The sequence below is a fragment of the Xenopus tropicalis genome, chromosome 2, assembly GCF_000004195.4.
Source record: "Xenopus tropicalis strain Nigerian chromosome 2, UCB_Xtro_10.0, whole genome shotgun sequence".
NCBI classification, from domain to species: domain Eukaryota; kingdom Metazoa; phylum Chordata; class Amphibia; order Anura; family Pipidae; genus Xenopus; species Xenopus tropicalis.
This window is the reverse complement of record NC_030678.2, coordinates 112,605,733-112,630,677: the sequence shown is the minus strand read 5'-3', so window position 1 is coordinate 112,630,677 and position 24,945 is coordinate 112,605,733. Positions and strand designations below refer to the sequence as shown.

The 24,945-nt window shown below is 38.2% G+C and overlaps 1 protein-coding gene across 2 annotated transcripts; it reads left to right on the top strand.

The window, feature by feature from the left end:
* The first annotated feature begins 755 nt into the window (after positions 1-755).
* Positions 756-24,616, top strand: eif5b (eukaryotic translation initiation factor 5B). Of its 2 annotated transcripts, XM_031897015.1 has the most exons (25): positions 756-951; positions 4,890-5,003; positions 5,189-5,270; positions 5,956-6,580; positions 7,129-7,343; positions 7,761-7,911; positions 8,134-8,232; positions 9,027-9,116; positions 9,956-9,988; positions 10,819-10,884; positions 11,233-11,531; positions 11,815-11,922; positions 14,216-14,326; positions 14,406-14,473; positions 15,581-15,722; positions 16,193-16,324; positions 17,413-17,595; positions 18,580-18,741; positions 19,772-19,903; positions 19,996-20,127; positions 21,223-21,299; positions 21,384-21,548; positions 22,054-22,192; positions 22,331-22,492; positions 23,867-24,616. In XM_031897015.1, the coding sequence occupies exons 1-25, from the start codon at positions 917-919 to the stop codon at positions 23,972-23,974; spliced, it is 3,630 nt and encodes a 1,209-aa protein (XP_031752875.1). In that variant the 5' UTR covers positions 756-916; the 3' UTR covers positions 23,975-24,616. The 2 variants fall into 2 exon arrangements, with proteins under 2 accessions (XP_031752875.1, XP_002937905.1); XM_002937859.5 differs by lacking the exon at positions 9,956-9,988 and having other exon boundaries at positions 758-951.
* Positions 24,617-24,945: the final 329 nt, after the last annotated feature.

Sequence of the window (24,945 nt, the reverse complement as noted above, 5' to 3'; positions counted from 1 at the left end):
GAAAGGACCAACCTATTAACTGCATTCTTATTCATTGCTGTCCAACCCACCCTTTACTTCTCTATTAAGTAAAAGGCTGTGCCTCCTAGCCTGCCAGTAGCCTCAGTATGTGTTACCAGTTATACCCCTTGCAGTATCTTTGGGTATTACCAGAAACCTCTTTTGGGCCTCCTATCCCATTCAGCAATTTGGTGCAGGCACATAGGCTGACTCACAATGCCAGTCCAACCCATAGGGCTTATACTGATGTGGTGGTGCACCACTGTAATAAGGAATTTGCAAGTATGCGCTTGATTAGAACCATTAGTCCATAACTTTGGTGTATTTACGTGTACATAACTCTTTCCCTCATAACATTTAATTGCATTTTATTACACCATTTATACATTCGGTATTAATACAAGCAGTTGCCGAGTTACAGGTTGTATGTTTCTCAGTAATTGGTACATAGCAAAACCTCTAGGACGACCATGCTCAATGTGACAATCAGGCGCGCTCATTTTGCGTCATATGTATCACACACGTGCGATCAGCCATCTTTGTACACCCTCTATGACCAAACCTTGTATGTGAGTTATACTCATTCTGGGTGAGTTCACGCAATTGTTCATTAAATTGTTGGGCATGAAAGCGCGATCACCATGAAATATTCAGTTTTTTTATACAGAAAAGATAAAAAGACGTCGTTTCAAACTTCCGACGCTTTTGCAATAGCCCCACCTCCCAACCCTTACGTCAGCGTGCGTCCCCTACGTGATTTTTCATTGGCTGCGGGGAAAAGGAGCCCTGGCTATACAATCGATTCCATGGAAATCGGCGCATGCGTAAATGTAAGTGTTGCAGCTTGTGTCCACCATATGCAGCAAGCTTGAAGAGCCGGGACTGAGTGTTTCCAGGTTAATAAGACACAGCGAAAATGGGGAAGAAACAGAAGACCAAGAGTGATGAGAGGTAACTAAGTATTGCTTAGTTAATGTCCTCAGGTAAACATAGAATAGATGTACGTCGTATGACGTGCAAAGGGACAGAGGCCTAGAGTCACACTGTTTGACTTGCTCTGTTATAAATGGAAAGAAGTAGCGGGTAGAAATGTCACAGCTGGATGGCTGCATATGTTGTTAAACTACATCTCCTTGCACAATGTTGCCTTGAGATGCTGAGAATTGTAAAGTGGCATGCTGCATTCTTTCTTTCCTAATGTGGCATTTTAATCCATAAACCCTGACATGTGCAGAAGGATAGAAATATGCGTGTCCATTTGTCAGAAGGCACAAGGAGAGACGTTCTGGAAAACATTCATTCTAATTCACTAGAATTGAACATTTTATGTTGCATACACATACAGCCATCAAGGATAAGAAACTGGTATTATATAATGATAGGCGTGTGTGGGATGGCTAATAATAGGAGCTGCATTGTCTGCTGCAGAGAGGCATGACATGCATTTACTGTAGTGGCTCAGCAACTTTATGATGGCAAACCTGTAACTAAAAGTCTGTTAAGGACAATAGAAACCACTTGCACAGAATGAATTTCTAGTAAAAAGGGACGGGGCATTGTACTGTGATTAATCTATTTTGTATATCCGTATAAATGAGTTCATAGACTAGATTATTTGTAAAAAGAACAAGTAGAAAGCCTGACATGTGATGGACATGTCTCTTGAGTATAAAAAATAAAGTCATAATACATTTTACCATTTTCTGCAAGGTTTTATTTCAAGAAATATAGGTACCTGCAGTATGTATATTTCATCCCTTTTAAAAAGTTTCTGAGGTTCAAGATGAAAATACCATTGATAGTTGTTGGGCCCCATGCAACTGTACTTGTTCCTGTGTAGCCAACTGTATGTGCATTATGGCAACTAAGGGTGAAGGGTTTTAGATGTGCATGTGCTTAGGTACAAGGCATCCCAAGGAGCTAAGGCAGCTGTTGTCAAAGGCTTAACTTACAGATGTTGGAGCATTGAATTTTGGGATCTGTGTCACATGCATGTATCTGTAACTGACCCAAAAACTGACCCATATACCAGTGTTCAAGGACTCCATAAAGTCAGTATGTATGTAAAGGCCTTTACCATCTTTGTGGTGATAATGCATCTCTACTGTCTGCAGCAGCAAATAATACCCTGATGTCACTGATAATTTTCACCTACTCTAACTGGCTGATTCCACATAGGTCAGCAAGTTGCACTGTTGACAGGCATCATAGTTTGCATGGAGAAGAAAATCTTTGGTTGAAGGATCAGACTAAAACAATTTAAAGAGACATTTAAATACATTTTTTACCACAGAAATTGAAAAGAAACATGTTTATTTTACAGAATAATGTAGTTTAGCATGCAAATAAACACATGCTTTATAGTTTGTTCTTATATTATTAGCAGAATCCCAACTGTTTTAAATAAACTGCCTCCAGGATGTTAAAGATATATGATACAAAGTAACAGAAATTGTGCAACTTTCCAACTATAGTTATGTGAGAATTAAAAATAAGCTTGTTGCCGGGGTGTGTGTGTTTGGCTGCATGCATTTGTTCTGAAAAATGAAGTGCTGATGAGTGTAAGAGTAATCCTGTGTTAATCTTCTCTTTTTACACTTTACACACTTTTTTGCTGAGTGCATGTCCTTTTGCTGAGTCCTTTATTTTTGTGAATACAACACTTTGTTGTCGACCATTTAACTGTGTATGTATATATGTATATAGCTAGGAAGCTGCACACCACAAAACTCCGATAATACCTGGGTGCCAGTGCAATAAATTGAACATATATACACATAGGGCTACGGCACTCTCAGGAATTTTCACGCAGGAGTCAGAGTTTTAGAGAGAAACAAAGTGAAGATTTATTGGTCCGACGTTTCAGTTCCCACTGGAACTTTCATCATATAATCTGATCCTGGGGATTAGGATTCCCTACTCCAATAGCAAAGTAGCTTGTAAGGCTTTACTGCGGGGGATGAGGACATCATTTTGTTCAGAGCCCTCAGTTTTGTTTATTTTAAATTCAACCCTCGCCCACCAAAAGTGTTTATACACATTACTTTAGGCTGTTTATTGAAACTACTTATAATATAGTCTGGTCAATACTGTTATATTATTGGCACACCTAAGGGAAACCTTCATTTTAAAACTTACATTTTATTTGACACAAGAATTGGTTTTAAAATCAGAGAAAACAGTGCCTGTCCCAGCTTAAAAATAACTCACTCCCTCAGGTGCACAAGTAACACCTGTCCTTCCCCTTTTCCTTGGTGAGCCCCTGAGGAGGAAGGGTATTATCACTGGATGTCATTGCATATAAAAATACTGTCAAATGTTTGTGGAAAGCAGCTGTTGCTTGTATTCATATTTTCAACTAAATTAAATGTACACGTTACATATTATGCTGCCCTAATGGTTGTTTTTTATTACTTAATCCAACAACTATTTCTTTTAAATGTGATTTAAAATTTCTGTTTAGAATAACACATTTGTAATGTTTATTGTTAGGCAATTGTAATTTTGCCTTTAAATAGGTTTTTCCATTGGCTAAAGTTGTTCATGGTGTCTTTAATTGGGTTCTTGGAGCAACTAAGTATGTACTAATTTCTGTGTATTGCATCAGTCACAGAAATTCCTTTACTTTCATTCATTACATCAGTATAATCTGCTGCATGTACAAATCATTTTTGCGTTATGGGCACGTGTTAGTAGAAAACACACCCACACTCACTCCTGCTTCTGTATGTTCAGAACTGATAATTGGAGTGCTTTTAAGAAGTCTGACTGATCCAGGTCTCGGGGCATTGTGGGAGTTTCCCACTGCTGACTCAATAGCTTGCAACTCTCAGGCAAACCTTATAAAAAGATAGCATTTGGCTTGCTTTCTAGCTACTGCCTGACATGAAGACACTAGCATCGCTTTGCCGTGCTTATTTACAGATTTTTCCTGTTAAATGGTTCTGTAGTTGGACTAAGGTTAGTGTACTTACAGTTATTTTAGGCTAAGATAAATCCTTCAATTATATTTATCTTTGCAGGGACTCACACTGCTTCCTTTGTTGGCTACAGCAGTATCCAGAGCCAGATATAAGAGTGATTTTATGCTGCATAGTGTTAAAACCAAAAACAAATTGCCTAGACATTTAAAATTCATTGGGTGTTGCAGTGGATATTTCTGTAATCTTTATAAGGAGCAAATTGACAAAGTTATAGTTTGTATACAATTAACTCTTAAAAATTGTGTCTTGCTGAATTTGGAGTCAAATAGGTTTTCTTTCCTTTAAATGTGTTTTGCACTCTTCCATGTGTTTCTTGGGTATCTTTTATTAATGAGTAACTTATGAGTATAATAATTTCTCTTATAAAGCACTACTGGTTATATGTGCTTTGGCAGCAGACATAGTTATTGCACAGTGCTGTCCAATGGAGCTTGCATAAAAGGTTGTCTTTAAATAGATTAAATGTATTGGCAAACAGCTTTTATTCTTTTTCTTTCTATTCTTGGTCAGTCTGTGGCACTATAGAGGAATGATGTTTTTATATAGTATTCTGTCCCCATATTTACATTTTCTTTTTGAAAGACGGTAACTACCAATTGTCATAAAACTTTATAAGTTTGTGTGAGCAGAATTCGTTTGTATCTAGTGTGCTGATGTGTATCTGTATTGATGTTGATATTGAAATTGTGTATCTCATTAATCAGAGCTGTGGAAGATAATGCTATAATAAGATCCCTATTTCACTCCCTCACTTTCAAAATATGTCATAAACATTTTAATACTATGGCTTATCTTTGTTTTTCCTTGTGGTCCCCCTGTTAACCCAGAAGAAAATGATATACAGTGTACTGGTAATTTCAAAAATCCCCAAAGACCTAATCCTTCTTTACCTTTTCTTATTTTTAGTGCCAAGGATGATGTTGATGTTGATGCCTTAGCTGCAGAGATTGAGGGAGCTGGAGCTGCTAAAGACCAAAAGGCCAAAGGAAAAAAGAAGAAAGGAAAGAAGCAAGATTTTAAGTAAATACGTTTTTTTTATTTTTGAAAGGGGGAACGAAACCCGAAAACTTTTTTTTTCCCCTATAATAAAAGAAAATGTATATGTCATTTTTAATTTGATTGCATTTTCTTCCATTATGCAAAAAATCATTTGTGTGGAGTTCATATGATTTAAAATGTGTTTTTTTTTTTTTTTTTTTTTTCAGTGAAGAAGATATATTGAAGGAACTGGAGGAGCTGTCCTTGGAAGCACAAGGGGGGAAAGGAGATAAAGAACTTGTTTCAAAGGTATGTATCCACATCCAAAATCCCACATCAATTCCTTTGGCAGGAGATGACGAACATGTAACTGTTCATCGGGGGTTGATGCAAAAGTTATCTAACCTGTGACCCAATCCGTAACATATGTGTCTGGCTTGAGTGCTTGGTGGCAGGATACTTAGTGATAAACTACATTGGAGATTTTGATCAGATTTTGTGGGTCAGACTTCTGACCTACAAAATCTTATCAAGCAACAGATTTTGTGGCATCCTTCAAAATCCGCCCCCCCTGTAATAAAAAGTTGGATCAGATAAGGTTGGATGCTGTGTTTTGTTTCTGTGTCCCATAGTTAGTGTATTTTAGTGGGAAGCAAAAGTATTTCGGGCACCATAACCATGCAGATGCAGTGTTCCCCTCCGACAGGTGTGCTGTGACGGATGGCAAATCTTCCATGTAGTTTACACATCAGATTTTTCAATCAGTCCCATTATATTTTAATTATGCAAGTACATCCAACTTGTAGGATGTGATCTGTTAATCTGACACCATCCTACAAAATCTTCCCTGTAGTTTAGCTCTTACTTTTTCTATAATAAATACCTGCAAATGACCACTTTACCTCTGTGTTCTGCCAGTCCACCTTAATAGTGGGCCAGTGGTAAATTTGTACTTCATTTTGAAGGTAATTTCTTTCTCTTTTTATTTGAACAGAAAGCAGAAACTGACAATATTGAACCTGTACCCGTCAAGCAAGACAAGAAAAAGAAAGGCCAAAAAGCCAAGAAGACAAATTTGGATGAAGATGAGGACAATAGTGAAAATGAAATGGAGACCAAAACCGCAAAACCCAAGAAAGCAGATAAATCTAAACCCATTGACATGTCTGAGAGTGATGATGATAATGATAACTTTAATCAAACTTCTAAGAAGGCAAAGGGAAAAAATCAATCCGCTTCTAAAAAACTTCAAGTTGTCGAGGAAGCTAATGATCAAAAAGAAGAACACTCTGGAGACAGTGGTGAGGAGTCAGATGAGTTTAGCCAAGGGAAGAAAGGAAAGAAAAATCAAAAGGCAAAGTCTGCACCAAAAGTAGAAAGTGCAGATGAAGATGGGGAATTCAAGATCAAGACTGCTGCTCAAAAGAAGGCTGAGAAGAAAGAACGAGAAAGAAAAAAACGAGAGGAAGAAAAGGCTAAAGTAAAAAAGCAGAAAGAAAAGGATGAACCTGAAGGTGGGAAAAAAGATGCTGCTGAGACAGCTGCTCCCAAAAAGGAAGCCAAGGCTGCAAATGAGCTTGAAATCACAACTGCTGCAGCTGCAGAAGGAGAAGCAGATGGTATGTATATAGATGTGTTTGCTGGGGGTTTCCCAAAACTTGTATTGCTTACAAAGGTGTAGTGTCATTGATCAGAGAAATCATTTCACTCTCCATTACTTACCACAAATGAATTTTTTTGTTTTGCGTTCTTTTTTTCCGAGTAAAATAAAAGTACTTTGTCCATTAGATGTTTATGAAATATTTCATTCAAAAATGACTTGTTATTATCAAGACATTTTTATGATACTTGAGACATTGGAGGGCACTGATTCCTAATAGGTTTTCTCATTGGTGTAATAAATATAGCTTCCACTTACAGGAGCAAATGCATATATGCAGACTAAAATTTACTGCTTTATTTTTAGTGGAAAATAAAATCAGTGTATATAATTACTAAAGGATATTTACCTTTATTTACTACTGAGCACTATCATTATTTTGTAGCGATCCGGTACTTATTGGGTTTTTGTCTTTTAAATCTCATGGATATTATGACTTTCAGCCAACCAATCACTTCTACTACTCCTGTTCCTGTAATGTGTGTTCTGTGTTGCAAATTATTTCAGATGACAATGAGGGAGACAAAAAGAAAAAAGACAAAAAGAAAAAGAAAGTGGAAAAGACAGAAAAAGATGATAAGAAAAAGCGACCCAGTACAGCTGTTGTTAAAGCCATGCAGGAAGCTCTGGCTAAAATGAAAGAAGAGGAGGAGAGACTGAAGAGAGAAGAGGAAGAGCGTTTAAGACGGCTGGAGGAAATGGAAGCCAAGCGTTTGGAAGAGGTAACAGTTCAGCCTGCTTAGTCACCTCTCCCTCTTGCACTCACATAAACAATTAAAAATGTCCTTTAAAATTAATAAAATAAAAGGTTCTAATTATGGCTGCTTTGTCTATTATATGTTTCTGTTGTTATGGGTTGTAGATACCAATAAAATGATTTTCATATTTAATTGTAAAAAAGAAGTAAGGTAGGGGCTTGTAGACGGTAGGAGTAGTAATCATGTTTTAAGTTATGGATCAAAAGAGTGAACAATTGAGAATAAATAAGTGTACATGATAAAGGGTCATGTCACAGCCTGGCACGTGCAGGTAATTGATGGGTTGGCTAGAGGCAAGATGGCAGGTAAAACTGATGCTATTTTTTTCATGATATAAATTAATAAAGAACAGATAATTGACAACTGATTTCTGTCTGACAGGAACGACTGGAGCAAGAGCGAAAAGAAAAAAGAAAGCAAAAAGAAAAAGAAAGAAAGGAACGCTTAAAAAAGGAGGGCAAGCTACTGACCAAAACACAGAGAGAAGCCAGAGCAAGAGCAGAAGCAACTCTGAAGGTCCTCCAAGCTCAGGGTAGGACATCCTTCCTGTTAAAAATGTAAAGCTAGATCAGTATTAATGACTGGGTTTAGTCTACGCTGGCTATTTAGTTTGTACCATCTTGCTAGATAATACTAGTGTTCTCACATATATTGAAATGCTCAGCCATAGCAGCCTTTCATTACAGTTTGTGCTAATTATGAATTATTTTGCAAAGAATTTAGTTCCATTTTATTTATAACTTCATATTCCCAGGTGTTGAGGTACCTTCCAAAGACTCTGTGCCAAAGAAAAAGCCAATTTATGAAGACAAAAAGAAAAAGAAGCCACAACAACAGACACCAGTTAAGCAAGGTAAAGTCATATTTATTTGCTGATCTGAGCATAAAATTCAAATTCGCAATTTGAAGATCTATCTGAATGTAGAATAAAATCTAGAAGTGAGTTGGGGGAGGGGGGGGGTTCTATAAATGTCATACACTTTAGCATTTGTGGGTCAATGAATGTCTGTCTTTTTAATGCTTAGAAATGTATATAAATGCACTATTGAAGGCTGTGAACCCATTACCTGCATTTCCTTAACCCTTAGGCCATGTAGAGTATAGAGGGTCCAGTTTTGCTGCTCTACATTTGATTGGGCTTTTATAGTGATGCTAAGAATTCCTATTAAAGCAAAAAAATTTGCTTACAAAAAAGAACTTCTGTGGAGTGTCACGCAAGCCACATTGTATGTGATTGATTGCACTGTTTATTTACATTAAACTGCCAGATAAGTTTTAGCTAAATGCTTCTGTTAGGTTCATAGCACACATACTTTCTCCGGGTGGGAATTTCCACAGGTGGAGAAATGTCTATCAGCGCCCATCCTGCCTTCCATTGATTTGTCAGCAATTAATTCCTAAGCTGTAAATAAATAAATATATATGTTAGGATTTGGTTCGGGATTCGGGCCGAATCCAGCCTTTTTTCAGGGTTCAGGGGGTTCGGCAGAGCCCAAAAAAGTAGGTTTGGTGCATCCCTAATATATATATATATATCCCGATGATGGCCCCGTGGGGATTGAAACGTGTAGACAACATGTCTGAATAGAGAACTGAACTTTGAGATGCCTATGCTACCTGATCATAACAATGATGCATTATTTTCAGAGCCAATGGAGGTGAGCTCTCCGGTAGAAGCAGTTATAGAACAACCAGCACCAGCGAAAGAGGAGACGGCAGTGCCAGTGGAATCACCTGGTTAGTTTGCAGTCTTTTTACCCTATTTATTTTTTTTTTATTATCTTGTATCCTAGAAATATAAATTAATATAAAATAAATTTGCAAGCTTAGTGGGGTACTGTTTACTCACAAATACAGTGCTCAGAATAGCAGTGGAAACAGACTGCTGTGATGTGTGACATTGAAGTTAGTGGGGGTCATAGTGGCCTTCATCTGGGTTAAAAGTGTTCTAGGGTGCCAAAATTGAGTTGTGGTTTAGAATTTACATCTACAACTTTACAAAATGGTGGACAACCAATGCTATTACCCAACAAGCCATGGCAAGCATTTTTTAACTAAGAGGAGGTTAACTGGGTCAAGTCATATAGAATATCATGTAGGGATGCACTGAATCCAATATTTTGGAATTTAGCTGAATCCCAAATCCTTTGTTAAAGATTTGGCAAATACCAAACCAAATCTAAATCCTAATTTGCTTATGTAAATAAAAACTAATGACACTGTCTCTTAGCGATTAGTCATGTCCTCCAAACCAAAAACCGTTAAACACCTCTCTTAGAGTCACCAAATTTGGAGAAATTGAGGTGTCAAATGAGAGTTTACGTAGCATTAGTATAGCTTTTTTAATGCATTATAAAATTTTCAAATGCGCATCTTAAAGAAATATTCTAAAACATACAAATACAAAGTGCAGGGTCACCTGTATTGAGAGTAGCCAACAAAATGCAAACCCTCCTTAATATTGTTAAGGTAATATGCACAAAAGCAGTATATATGAGATTCTACGTGTATTCTAACTTTCTATATGCTCTCCAACTGGGCAGATTTTTCAAATTTAACAAGCGTCCTTTTTCCAGGAAACAGTGTGGATAGTGAAAGCGATAAAGAAGGTATTCTGTTAGTGTGGTGCATGTCTGTAGCATTTCCTTGCTAGGGATTTCAACTTGCTTTGCAGTGGGCTTGGTGTTTTTTATTTGAGCAGCAGGCAATGAGATTAACCTTTGCTGCTTAGATGGATTCTAAAGTTACTTGTAGCTTTAGCATGCTTGGTAATGAATAGTGCTTTTAGTTAGTAGTTTTAATCTCTATACGTCTGTTAGAAAAAAAACAAAACATCACTTTTGGTTTTATGCACTGAATCCAAGATTTGGTTTGGGTCTCGGCCTTTTCCAGTAGGATTTGGCTGAATCCACACTCTTGGGCGAACCGAATCCATAAACTCACGTTTTTTTTTTTTGTTTTTTTTTGACACAAAAAATATCACTGTGGCAACAATATATAGAAATCTATTGATAACTTTTATATTTGACAGAGAGTAAGAATTAATTGATGCTTGTACTAATGGTTGTTGGTTTTTAGACTAGAGCAGACTCTTGCTGTGTTACTACATAACCCCATTTTGTTGATTACATTTTCCTGCCCTTTTGATATATATATTTTTTCTAGCTTTAAAAAAACAAAAGAATTGAAAAAAATGATAAAATAATGCATGTCATGAGTAATTTATTTAAAATATATTTTATTCTGTATACAGAAAGTCTACTACTACAGTATAGTATCGCATGCTTATGTGTATAGCATTTCTGTGACAATACAAACAACAGTTGTCTCAATTTTATTTGGTCTTTTGTTCCTTTTAAACCATTATTACTTTCCCCTTTCATACAAGACAATATTCATACAGATGATATTCATTCATTTTCCTCTGCTGTATTTTTAGCAACAGAAGAGGATGCCGGTGTGGATGACTGGGAAGCTATAGTGAGCGATGAAGAAAGGGAGAAAGGTTTGTATTTTTTTCTTGTAATATCCCTCTGCCCAAATAAATATTTTTATGCTAGAGAATTTTATGAAGCATTGTTTTCTAGCCTAGAGTTAGTGTATTTACAGGTGTGTTTATTAATGCAACACCACTACAGTATGCTGCATCAATTTCATTCTAATATTGTTTGTAAAATAAGTCACTTTCAGTGGTTAATATTTATAATTGGTTAGAGACTACTTCAATTCTAAAATAAACCCTTCTAATGTCACCAAAGTTTATAAACTATCATTTGTTACTTATACTGTGAAAAGTAATGGAACTTTGTGTCAATTGACTTTTGAATAATTACTGAATAATCCTTCTCATTAGAGACAAAAACTATTCACATTGAAGTTCAGGAGAAGAATGAAGAGGAAGAAGAGGAGGACGAAGATGAAGAGGATGAGGGAGAAAGTGAGGAAGAGGATGAGGATGAAGGGGATAGTGAAGGCACTGAAGATGGAAAGTCTTCAGATGAAAAGCCGCAAGAATCCCAAACTGTTGCACCAAAACTTCAAGAGAAGAAGCCTAGCAGAGAACTAAGCTCCGAGTCTGAGTCTGAGTCTGATTCTGATGACGATCGCACTAAAGAAGAGATAGCGTACGACAAAGCAAAGAGGAGAATAGAGGTACATGTGCCCTGCTGCTTTAGGGAAATTTTTAAAAAATAAAATGTAAAGTAAATGTTCTGAAAATATATTTTTCCCATTAAAGCAGCCTAGTTAAACCACCATGATTGTCTGTCCACAGGTTTAACAATCCCATCAGGGGATGGGACCACAACGACCTTTTGTTTTTGTCCTCTACTGATGGGTTTCCTTAGGCCTCTGTTTTCATCCGATAGCCCAGTCTGTAAACAATTTGGGTACCATATTTAATGCATAAATTTTATCTTCACCTGTATCTTTTTAGAAAAGACGCCTTGAAAACCAGAAAACTGTAAATATCCAGGTACTCCGGGCACCAGTAATATGTGTCCTTGGGCATGTAGACACAGGAAAAACAAAAATCTTGGATAAGGTAAGGTTTTCAGCTAACTTGTACTTGTTAACCATGGAATCTGTTGTGCTGACTGTACCATCCCAATGGCCTGAAAATTATATATTTCCTATATAGTTTCCTTTTCCTGTGCACCACTCTGTGTTTACTGGCTACATGTAGTATAGCAAGATGAAAAGAGCCTAGCATGAAAATGTTATGCGAAGTCAGTATATGTTTTGTAATCTATATATGACCATGCAATTCATTCTGTTGCATTTGTGTCCTTGTATTAAGTATTTTAGACATTTCAGTAGCTGTTTGCAGGTTGGGGAATCGTGGCTAAATCTGTGGCTTGCTCTCTTGGATGGCACAAAACAGTAAATGGGGGGGGTGCAGCCTGCAGGTCACTAAAAGTAAAGTTAAATACTTCTGTGCCAATGTTCCCAGACTCTTGGACTGACCCCCTCCACCCCATCCCCCTAGACCAGACCACAGTCTGGGTTAGCCCAGCCTTAAAGCCTTCTACTCCCAGACCAAAAGGCTGAGACAGCAGCATTTACAGATGTCTGTAACCTTGCAGTGTACAATATAGTTTACAGATATGAGAGAACTAACTCTTTCTTCCCCTCTGTGTCCTAAAAAGATACATACTGGACATGGTAGAATAATACATTTCCATAGATCATGCATGGAAATGTTTGGCCTATTAGTATCTCTATTAAATCAGAAATGTGTCCTACATAATGTACTTTGCATTACAAGTGATTAAATGCATTACCAACTGCATTTATTTGATCATGCTATACATTAAAATGCCAATAAAATAAGCACATTAGACAGTGCTGACCCATTAAATATCCTAGCTTGTGTTAACTAATCGATGCTGGTCCCCCATTAATGCTGCCCAAACTATGTGCCAAAGTATTGCTGGTGTATTGTATTTTATATGTCACTTATTTACAGCCTGCCTTCTGAATTCTACAAAGACGCAAATCTGTTTGTAAAATATTTGTGTTTCTTTTGTGTTATGAGATGAAATGGGACACTGGAATAAAAAATAATTAAACATTAGAATACTTATGGATGCTAAACACATTTTATACTTTAAAAGCTGTGTTGAATTGAATGGCTTTAAAAACCACTGCTCTAGTCGGCTGATTATACTGCATATTGGAAGGCTGAATTATGGTTGATTTAGTTAGGTATACTGAGAAGACTATGGAGGCATTGAGTAGACTGGGAGCCATAAAATCCTTTGGGGTTCCATATCTGGTCAGAAGGCCTCTAGCTGATCTAGAACATCACATAAATGATCACCCTCATAACTTGCTCTAACTGATCTTCAGGCTAGGCTTTCAGGATTATCTAACCATTCTTCCAAAATCTTGCCCGAGCTGTCTTCACGTTGTTTTTCTTTTTCCCTTCCTCAAAGTTTTTGAGCCTTTTAGCGTCCAGATTTACTGTTTGGGAGCCACTGCTCTAGTGATAACTTTTTTTTTTTAACTATATGTAAAGTTGTCTTAAAGCACATGTAAACCCCACACACAAAAATGTAATCATTGAACAGCCTCTTTGAAATCTTTCAATCCCTGCCACTCTGGTTGTCCAGAGGTTAATAGTAAGGCTGCAACCCATCTCCCCCCTTGGGAATTTGCTTTGATTCCTGGCTTGTGGACATGCTCAGTTGTTCTAAGCTCAGATTACTAAACACGCCCCCCAGTCTAGCAGCCAGTGAAGAGATGGCATTGCTGTTTCCCATAGAAACTCAGCTGTAGCTGTCTGCTTCAATTTCTTTCTCCCAACCAACTCTCCTGAGCTCAACTCAAACAAAGCAGAACTTTTATCAAAGACAGTTCTGCCTGTGTGAGACTGTATTCTTGATGAAATGTATGCTGAATAAGGGTCTGTGTGTGTGTATGCTGTTTGCTGATTTAAATGTATCAGAGGAATAATTGCCACCGGGTGAAAGCTGCTATTTGCTTTAGAAAAATGTGATGGTGCTAGCAAACAGATGGGATATATGCAGTACAAGTGATGCCATTTGGGTGGGGGAGACCTGCCCAACTGATAGACATTTTAGGCAAATATAGGCTTTACATGTCCTTTTATTAAATCTATTTTACGGCACCCATTTACTGGCTCCACAGACTTATTTGTATGTCATTATTTCAGTGTAATTCAGCTTGTGAACAAAATAGCTAAAAAAATTGCCAGGACAGATGTAGGCTATTTAGTACCCCAGTCTCTGCACCAAGCTATTATCAGTCATGATGTTACTATTTTATTTAAAGTAATTATTTCTTTTTCTTTTTTCCATCTTCATGTCCTGTAGCTGCGCCATACACATGTACAAGACAGTGAAGCAGGTGGTATCACTCAACAGATTGGAGCAACCAACGTCCCCCTTGATGCTATCAAAGAACAGGCTAAGATGGTTAAGAATGTAAGTGAATGTTTGAGAGAGAAAATGCATAATTACATTGACTATTGTCACTTGTGCTAATCCATGTTGTTGCACTTAGTTTGACAGGGAGAATATAAAGATTCCAGGAATGCTTATCATAGATACACCTGGCCATGAATCCTTCAGGTATTTAATTTCCCAGTCTTTATATCATAATTCCAATTAACAAATAATACTAAGATGTATATTCTCTTCAAATTGTAGAATCTGCAGGAGGCAAGGTGTTAAATGTGTGCATTATATTTTATTTTACAATATTTATATAGGATGCATTTTTTTCCTAAATTTTGTTCTAAAGATGCTAAAGGAAATGGGGGCAATACTATCTTTCTTAAAAATTAAGTTAAGTGGGACTGCTGGTAAATCCAAGGAAGTCTGCTGTCTGCTCATTCTTTCTCATTAATCCATTATTGACATGCTGACAGTCGGCCCTTATTATTCAGAATATTGGAGGTTATAGTGCGCAGAGGTTATTAGAAGTAGGTCAGTTGGTTAGTAGGTTGCATTATTGCATAGCCTACTTCAGCACTAGGTGGCAGTTTGGACAATGTACACTTACTCTCTTGATGGAATGCTCAAGTCAAGCCTTATACTTAAAGGAAACCCCTCAAAACAAGTATATACCTTATTTTTTTTCTATTTTTTAAGATATAATGAAATTGAAACTTTTTTTCACTCTCTTTGTAAGCAGAATTTAGAAGATGCTCCTGTACTTATGAAATATTCTTTCAGCTTGAATGACATTGGAACAAACAACCAGCAGATGGCAATGTTGTTTCAATTTCAGTATTTTAGTAGTGTAAAATGTGTTCTTATCTTGCAGCAAAGAAACCAACTTAAATTAGCCCAAAAGCCCTTCACAGTGCGAGGCGTAATGTAAAGCCTTTAGAAAACAATGTATTACATGCCTCATGTATACACATAGCGCTGCCTTAAAACCAGAAATGATAGGTGGGACATGCAAATCACTATGCCTGAAGAACTGTTGAATTAATAGCACAGATACAGCCTAATAATTATTTCTAAAGGCTTTACATTATGCCTCGTGCCTAATCTTGAGTATTCAAAAAAAACAAAAAAACAAATTGCTTCCACTTAAATGGGCTAATGCAAATTTACATCCGTTTGTTTACAAAGTAAGTTAAATGCATGGAAAGTACTTGTAAAGCAAAGTGTTTGTGTTGGTGAGAGTTTATGTTGTAATCTGTACTGTTTGGATTTCTCTGCACCTAGTAATTTGAGGAATCGTGGAAGCTCCCTTTGTGATATTGCCATTCTTGTTGTGGATATTATGCATGGATTGGAGCCGCAGACAATAGAATCTCTGAACCTGCTAAAAAATAAGAAGTGCCCTTTTATTGTGGCTCTGAACAAAGTAAGTGTTCCTGCTTTTTCTGTACTGAATGTTGCTGCAAGCATAAATATAATGCACTACATATGCTCACAGCCAATTGTAGCTTTGTTTTATTAATTAGTAAACTTGGAGCTGTGTAAACCATGTTTAAGGCATATATGGTTCCCTCAGTGAATAAGGATATGCCATTTCTGGAAATATATCACTTTTTAATGAATATGAATGATGAGATAATGATTTATTTGTGTGTTATTTTTAGCCTTTAATTTGGCCAACCTAGGGACCCTGGTTGTCACTCCTTGTGACCCTGGATAAGTGTCCTAGCATACTCAGTGTGCCTATAATGAATGCCTTGCTTACAGTAAGGGGCTTTGAGTCCCACAGGAGAAAAGCACTAAATAAATCATTCCCTTTCAGTCGCAACTTCATTCCTTCTTTGAGTAAAAGCCATGTAACTGGAAACATCAGTTTTAACTCATCCCCTATATTAGATCGACAGGCTGTATGACTGGAAAAAGGGCCCAGATGCTGATGTTGCTGCAACATTAAAGAAACAGAAGAAAAATACTAAGGATGAATTTGAGGAGCGAGCCAAGGCCATCATTGTTGAATTTGCACAGCAGGTAATTATATTGGTATTTTTCCATATGGAGGCTTTGATGTTTGTCAATCACTGATTTGTTGCTATGGGTTACTGCCCATGGGCAAATTTGCCCAGTGTTGATAAATGAGCCCCACAGGGTTTATTAACTTTAAGACTAGAATTTGAAATATATATATATATGTAGCAGATATATATAATTTGTATATATAAATTAAATTTTGACTGTTATTCACCGTGGCAGAATATTATAACTGCCACATAGAAGAAAAATGATTACCTTAGAAACAAGGGAGCTTCTCATTTTTTAGTGGACGACGTACAATAGCACTTCTTGTTGGTTCTTTCCTTTTGGTGCTTAGGGCAAGTGTCCATGGGGTTTTCTACTGTATCAACACACAACTACAAATTCTGGCAAAAAAAAGTCATGGTATTAGTGACTGGTTAAATTAGAATTCATTTAGTTGTTTTTTTTTTGTTTTTTTTTTAATATGCTGTGTGGCACTGTGAATTTTTTTTTTTCCTTTTTGAGGTTTGTGAAATGTTTAAAGGAGAAGGAAAAGCTAAGTCACTTGGGGGTGCCAAAATGTTAGGCACCCCCAAGTGACTTTAATCGCTTACCTTTTACACTGGGCTGGTGCCCCGGTTATGAGAAAACCGCACCAGCCCAGGGTAGCTGCAGGAAGTGCTTCCTTCTTCCCTCTGTTGTCAAAATCCCAGGACCAGTGCTTTTCACTCTACTGTGCATGTGCAAACGCAGGAAGAAGGAAGAGCTTGCTGCAGGTACCCCGGGCTGGTGCGGTTTTCTCCTAACAGGGGCACCAGCCCGGGGTAAAAAGTAAGTGATTAAAGTGACTTGGGGTGCCTAACATTTTGGCACCCCCAAGTGACTTAGCCTTTCCTTCTCCTTTTAATAACATATTTGCTAAAATCTAGCCTGACCATCAATCTTCTTGGTTGCTGGGGTCACTGACCCACTGTAAGTTTCACATGGGGTAAAAGCAAATATATTTTTGCAGAAGAAAGCAGCCCAAGCTGCTCTGAAACTTGTAAAATGAATCTAAAGGGCAATGTCTTAATTCTACTGCAACTTTGTTTTGTTTTTTTTAGGGTTTGAATGCTGCTTTATTCTATGAAAATAAAGACCCTCGCACTTTTGTTTCTCTGGTTCCTACATCTGCTCATACTGGAGATGGAATGGGAAATCTGATCTCTCTTCTTGTAGACTTGACACAGACCATGCTTAATAAAAGGCTGGCTCATTCCGAAGAGTTAAGAGCCCAAGTAATGGAAGTAAGGAAAGACTTTTATTTTTCACTATTTGTGCTGTTATCAACTGGAGACACGCAGAACTCTAATGGTGTCCCTCTACCACAGTGGTTCTCAACCTTCCTAATGCCGCGACCCTTAAATAAATTTTTTAGCCACGCCCCAATTGCCACACCCCATTTTAAAAATAGTACCCACGATGGCCCAATAGACAGCACCCCCATACAGTGCCCCCCATACACAGTGCCTCATTTGCCCCCATAAACAGTACCCCCCCATAGACAGTGCCCCCAATTGACCCCATAGACCATGCCCTCAATTGCCCCACAGACAGTAGCCCCCATAGAAAGTACCCTCCATACACAGAGCCCCCCCATACACAGTAGCCCTCATTACAATGTCACCCCATACACAGAGCCCCCCCAATTGCCCCCATAGAGAGTACCTCCAAATTCCCCGCTCCTTATTCGGCTCCTCGTATGGCGGCGACAGAACCTTTTATAAGGTTGCGCCTGTGCGTACGTGTGACGTCACACGTACGCACGGGCGCAACCTTATAAAAGAAACTGTCACCGCCGTACGAGGAGCCGAATAAGAAGAAGGAGCCGCAAGAAGAGACAAGCGCTCCGCTGCAGCCAGCGCGTCCCGCTGGCCTGGCTTGTTTAATGAATGTTCTGCCTTTCTGTAATGCGGGACATTCATTGAACAATCCGGGACAGCGGGACGCGCTGTAAAAACCGGGACTGTCACGACCCCTGTGAAAGGGTCATTCGACCCCCAGGTTGAGAACCGCTGCTCTACCATCACTCTAAAAACTGCACAAATCATATTATTATATAACCTTAAGTGAATGACATTTTAGCATCCAGTTAAGCATCTGCTCACTGTAGGGCACTCCTAATGATGTCTCAAAATATCTGTCTTTTTATGTTTTTCTTTTCTAATTTGTCTAAAATGTTTGTTTGTTTTTTTTGATTTACAGTATAATTTAACTTTTTCCAACCATAGGTGAAAGCCCTGCCAGGGATGGGAACGACTATTGATGTCATTTTGATCAATGGGCGTTTAAAGGAAAGTGACATTGTTATTGTTCCTGGTGTTGAAGGCCCAATAGTCACCCAGATCAGAGGACTTTTGCTACCTCCCCCAATGAAAGAATTAAGAGTTAAGGTAAGATACCTAGAGCTGTACCATTTTGAGAAGCTTTGTGTTATATAGTGTGTGTGTGATATGTAGAGACACAAATGTGTTACTTGGCTTTGGAGATGTGGATCTTAATAGAGAGGTTGCTATCACTCTTTTTTCTTAATTGTTTTAGTCCGTTAAATATTTATATTGTGTTTCTTAGGGTAAGGGCATACAAAGCAGATCATCCTTTTTACTCTGCTTTTGTTTTTTTACACAAGCAGAGAAAAGCAGATCTGCTGTCTTGCACGTCTTCCTGTAATTCCATTGAAGACACAGTGTTGTCCTGTGTGGAGCTACATGGAGTCTATATTGGTGCAGAAACTATAATATACTTTTGTTTTTCAATTAAGGTGTTTTTAATTAAACTGGTAGTGGCACTGTTCATTTCTGAGGTTTCTTTGTTTAGTCAGTAGCCATGATAAGAATTTCAGCAGTGAATGGGCCTGTTTCCTCTTAAGGTGCCCATACACTATAAGATCCGCTCGCTTGGCGATGTCGCCAAGCGAGCGGATCTTCACCCGATATCCCCACCTACGGGTGGGCGATATCGGGTAGCAAGCTGCTTTAAAAAAAAAAAATCCAATCGGATTACATTTGAGCTTATGGGGCAGTCAGTTCGGGGACCGCATCAACGAGCCGATGCGGTCCCCGATCCGACCGGATTTTCTAACCTGGCCGATCGAGATCTGGCCAATTTCAGGCCAGATATCGGTCGGCCAGGCAGCTCTGTTCTGCCCATACACGGGCCGATTAGCAGCCGAATCGGTCCAAGGGACCGATATCGGCAGCTATAGTCGGCCCGTGTATGGGCACCTTTAGATCAGAGGGGGTTGGTTCTAGCAGCAGCATGTAAGACTCTAGTGTGGGGAGATGTGAGTTAGAGATGCAAGTTGCAGTACCTTATAATGAGATTTTTTTACAGAATTAAATGCAAAATAAAGGGATCAGATTAATTCTGTTAGAACAGTTTTTCCTTCTTTCTTTACAACATTACTTTGTGTGTAATTTACAGAATCAGTATGAGAAACACAAAGAAGTAATAGCTGCTCAAGGAGTTAAGATTCTTGGGAAAGACTTGGAAAAGGCATTGGCTGGGTTGCCACTGTTAGTGGCCCACAGTGAGGATGAGATCCCAGTTCTGAGGGTAAGTGACTTCCTAAGTGAAAACGTTAAGGCCTTAATATTTCATGTCTAATTTATCTACTAAAATGCAAATGTTTTTGTTTTCTTTGTAAGGATGAGCTCATCCATGAATTAAAACAGACCTTGAATGCCATAAAGTTAGAAGAAAAGGGTGTTTATGTGCAGGCATCTACCCTGGGTTCTTTAGAAGCACTGCTAGAGTTCCTGAAAACATCAGAAGTACCGGTGAGTCTATTCTGCATCCGTGAGTTTGTTACAACCTAGATTACTTGAATGACAAACAATGTAATCTTGTGGAGCAGAGCATTTGACAAATCAGGACTTAAGGTGGCCACACACGTAGCACTTCCGATCGTTCGTGCGACCATTGGTTGCACAAAAGATTGTTTCCACCCTCCATTGACGTTTAGGGCTGAATCGTCCGATATGGATGTAGAAACAATAGGATTTCTACCTCCACCTGGCGATTCAGCCCTGAACGTAGATTTTGCTCCGGTGCCTTCAATGGCACCCGCTCAAAATCTTCTAACCTGGCCGATCAACCTTCTGCGATATCTGTCGCCTCATCGAGCCACCATACACGCACCAAACATCGTATGAAACAAGGTTTCGTACAATATTATCGGTGCGTGTATGGCCGGCTTTAGACTCATGTTTCGTTTGTCGTTTTGTTGATTATTTAAACAATCCGTTTAAAATTGTTTATTTTCTGCCAGACTGCAGTAATAAAAAAAACTTCTAATGATATTTTTCATATTTACTTTTATTTAGTCAAATGAAAGTCGTCTTAATAAAGGTAATTGATAAAGAGCAAACAAACTCGCCACAGATGGTGCACCAGGTCAGGCATAATTGCCTTGGTGGCTAGTATTAGTTGCTCTTTTAGGTATTTACTAGTACAGGTATAGGACCCGTTATCCAGAATGCTCGGGACCAAGGGTATTCCGGATAAGGGGTCTTTCCGTAATTTGGATCTCCATACCTTAAGTCTACTAAAAAATTAATAAAACATTGATTAAACCCAATAGGATTGTTTTGCATCCAATAAGGATTAATTACATCTCAGTTGGGATCAATTACAAGGTACTGTTTTATTATTACAGAGGAAAAGGAAATCTGTTTTAAAATTCTGAATTATTTGATTAAAATTGAGTCTATGGGAGACAGGCTTTCCGTAATTTGGAACTTTCTGGATAATGGGTTTCCGGATAAGGGATCCCATACCTGTGTATATATAAAATATTCTGCGCTTAAAACTGAAAAGCTTTAATTTTATGCACCACAGTTGAACGTAATCTATTGTGATTCCTTCTTCCATAGTATGCTGGAATCAACATTGGACCTGTTCACAAAAAGGATGTCATGAAAGCTTCAGTGATGTTGGAACATGATCCACAGTGAGTAGCGCTTTAATGCACTACTGTTGGTCTTTGTCCTGTAAGAGTAAATGGATATAAATGATCACCCTCATTTCTTTTCAGATATGCTGTGATTTTGGCTTTTGATGTAAGGATTGAACGAGAAGCCCAAGAAATGGCTGATAGTTTAGGAGTTCGCATTTTTAGTGCTGAAATCATCTACCACTTATTTGATGCCTTTACTAAGTACCGCCAAGACTATAAGAAGCAGAAACAGGAAGAATTCAAGTAAGTGTCCAGGGCTGGAAACATAACTAAATTTGCTTCTTACAAGGTAAAAGCATCAGTTTAATTTCAGTCAGCCAGTCTTGTTAGAACAGGTTTCTTATACCATACCTGCTGTTCTCTATACAAAATGGAATGGAACTGGCAGAAAATTATTGTTCTAGGCTAATAGTATAAGCTGATGCACAAAAGATGGAATAAGCAGGATCACAATTATATAACAGCAAGTGTTAGTCAGCTGATCCCCTGCCAAGTACAGGGTTAAAAGCCAGGACCAGACCTTTTGTGCCAGCATGTTCAAATTCAAAAGGGTTAAAGAGCAGAGAGACACAATTAGTGGAAACAAATGAGAGTAGTAATAAATATGCTTTGTAGCATTTTGATTGTGCATCACCTGCTTCTCTTCACACTGCTCAGCTATGAGCTTTAGTGCCCTTTAGTCTGTCACAGGAACTCTTTGGTGTATTGTATGTGCTCCAATATCTGTAGCCTCTTCTTGTTATTTTAGGCACATAGCAGTATTTCCGTGTAAAATCCGAATTCTCCCTCAGTTTATCTTCAATTCTCGAGATCCAATTGTCATGGGAGTGGTGGTGGAAGCAGGACAAGTGAAACAGGGAACGCCAATTTGTGTACCTAGTAAGAATGTAAGTAATTCTGTGACATCTTGACGCTTTGTATTTCTTCTGTATTATGCAATGTATGTTATAAAGAGATTTAATGCCTTGGTTGTCTTCTCTTAGAGTTCTGATTTAATTTGCTTGGTGATTTTTTTTTTTTTGCAGTTTGTAGATATTGGGATAGTGACCAGTATTGAAATTAACCACAAGTCAGTTGATATGGCAAAGAAAGGCCAGGAAGTGTGCATTAAAATCGAGCCCATTCCTGGAGAGTCTCCTAAGATGTTTGGAAGACACTTTGAGGCTACAGATTTCCTCATTAGCAAGGTGAGATTTTATATTTGACATATGCCATAAAGAGTGAGGTACTGCTATCCAGTACATCTATAGTTAAAACTAGAAGTTGCATAAGTGTTAGTAAAAGTGGTGTTTTTATAATTTTTTTTATAAATTTTAGCAAATATATATATATGGTATTAATCAAATTATATTGAGGAAAGCAAGGCAAAGATCAAGGGCTTAAAGGAGTGTTCGACTTTAAACTAACTTTTAATATGATTTAGAGTCTTTTTTTTTTTGTTACCAGTGAGCCACATTTAAAAATAAGGTCGAGGAGCAACACAATGCAAAGTAGGGATAATACATGGGAGCACTTACCGCTCGAGCCCAAGTGTGCTACACGCGGACCAACTCCCAGATGGTCCCAACAACAAGGAATTAGAGAAAATAGTAGCGGAGCACCACAAGGATAAAAGTAAAAATCAGTCTTTATTCCATCATCAAGCGTAGGTCCATTTGGATTTACATGTGCCTTTTACTGATGATGGAATAAAGACTATTTTATACTATACTATTGTCTTGAGGAGCAACACAAGCATGAAAAAAAGTTCTTGTGGGTGCCAAAAAAGGTTGAGGGTTTTGCTGTTTGGTAGCCCCTATGTAAACTGGTGGCCTACAGGAGGCTCTGTTTGCCGTTACACTGGATTTTTATGCCTTCAAGTGATCACTGGGAGCATGAGCCACTGGTTGGGGGATCACTGATGTAGAGTGCTATTCTGAAACAATTTGCAGTTGGTCTTCATTTTTTATTTTTGTTTTTTAAATTCTTTAGCTTTATATTCTAAAACTCTCAAATTTAGAATTTTAGCAGCTACATAATTGCTAGGGTGCAATTTACCCTACCAACCAGGCAGTGGTTCAAATGAGAAACTGGAATAAGAATAAGAGAGGGCCTGAATAGAAACATAAGTTTAAAAAAAAAAAAAAAAAACTAAACTAAAAAAAAGACTTAACAATAAAATTGTAGCCCCAAAGAGCAATTTTTTTTTGGCTGCAAAGTGTCAGAAAGGGAACAAAGGGGCCAAGACCATGGGGTCTGCATTGTTGCATGGCCCCCTTCCTCCCACCCTCTCACATCCCCTGCTTGCATGTAAATCCCCACCCACTCTTAGGGAAGTGAGCAGACCAGGGGCTGGTAGGATTTGCTACTCTGCGCCAGGCCCCTCAAAAGATTTCTTTTGCAGTGGGCCTGACCCAGAGTATTTTTGCTGTTGGTGCCAGGTCTGTGCCATGTGTATGGCACCTTTAGTGTGGCCATTTGTTTTCTCATTGACTTTACTGCAGAACATGGCCTCCTATTGTAAGTAATGAGTGAGAGTACTCTAAGCGCTTACTAAATCATTGCTTTTTCCTGTATTTCAGATTACTCGGCAGTCAATTGATGCTTTGAAAAACTGGTTTAGAGACGAGATGCAGAAATCAGACTGGCAACTTATAGTGGAACTGAAGAAAGTGTTTGAAATCATCTAATGGTTTTTCAGTGGCAATCCCAGGCTGGAACTCATGTTGTATAAATGGACAAGTTTTACTTTTGTAACAAAAGAAGCGATGTGTTGCAGTGGAAAAAAGGAACTGAAAAGGATAATCCTGTGGCTGGTGGAAATAATATTAGTTACAATTGTTTTCCATGAGAAACCAAGACTTTTACACTGGTTCGACAGTGCTCCGTTTTACACATCCCACAGTTCCAATGTGCCTGTTCTCCTGTTCACATCACTCTTGTACTGGCTTCTGTTTTAATCGGCCCAATGTTTTATTACACAACAATCGCCGTTTTATATTTGTACGATCAGTGTTGCAGGTTTTGATCCCCTGCAAGATTCTATGGAATTTGGATCCTCTGTTGTACAAAAGTAATTGGAAAATGAAATGTTATTTATGCAGGTTCTCTGCCTGCTTCCCAGTAAGTTTCCAATGTATCTTTACTTCGTGCCTATCAACATTTTTTTTAAAGATGGAGAATGAAATAGTTAGGATCTCAATGTATCTGCTTTGTGTGAAATATGATGTAAGATGTATTTTGGGCAGCATTTTAATGCTTGTACAGTTCATGACGCCGAGTTATACTGTAACCAAACAGAGCCAGAAATAAAGTCAATGGGCAATGTTATTTAAACTCTGTTTTGTTTTTGTTCCATGTGCTTGTGAGCCAGCTCACATGACTCAAAGGATGCTCCTTTTAGGTCTGAGGAAACTTTGGCTGATGCTTTTCACGTGTGCAGACCAGTGGCAGTCAAAACACTGCTAGCCAATCAGCAGTTCCCACAGAAATGTATCAGGAGACATGGAGAGTGGCTGACCAGCACTGATTTGTTTTTCTGTCTTTCTGAACAATGATCACCACGTATGCCTTTGCCAGCTCATTTCGTATATAATAAGGTTACCAGCTTTTTAAAGTTAGAGATGCTGACCCCAGAAATGGAACCTTTTTTTACAACGCA

Coding starts and splice junctions, on each gene's coding strand:
- eif5b (XM_031897015.1), top strand. CDS start 917: ATGGGGAAGAAACAGAAGACCAAGAGTGATGAGAG. Junction 952..4,889: donor AAGACCAAGAGTGATGAGAG/GTAACTAAGTAT, acceptor TCTTATTTTTAG/TGCCAAGGATGATGTTGATG. Junction 22,193..22,330: donor TTTGTGTACCTAGTAAGAAT/GTAAGTAATTCT, acceptor TTTTTTTTGCAG/TTTGTAGATATTGGGATAGT.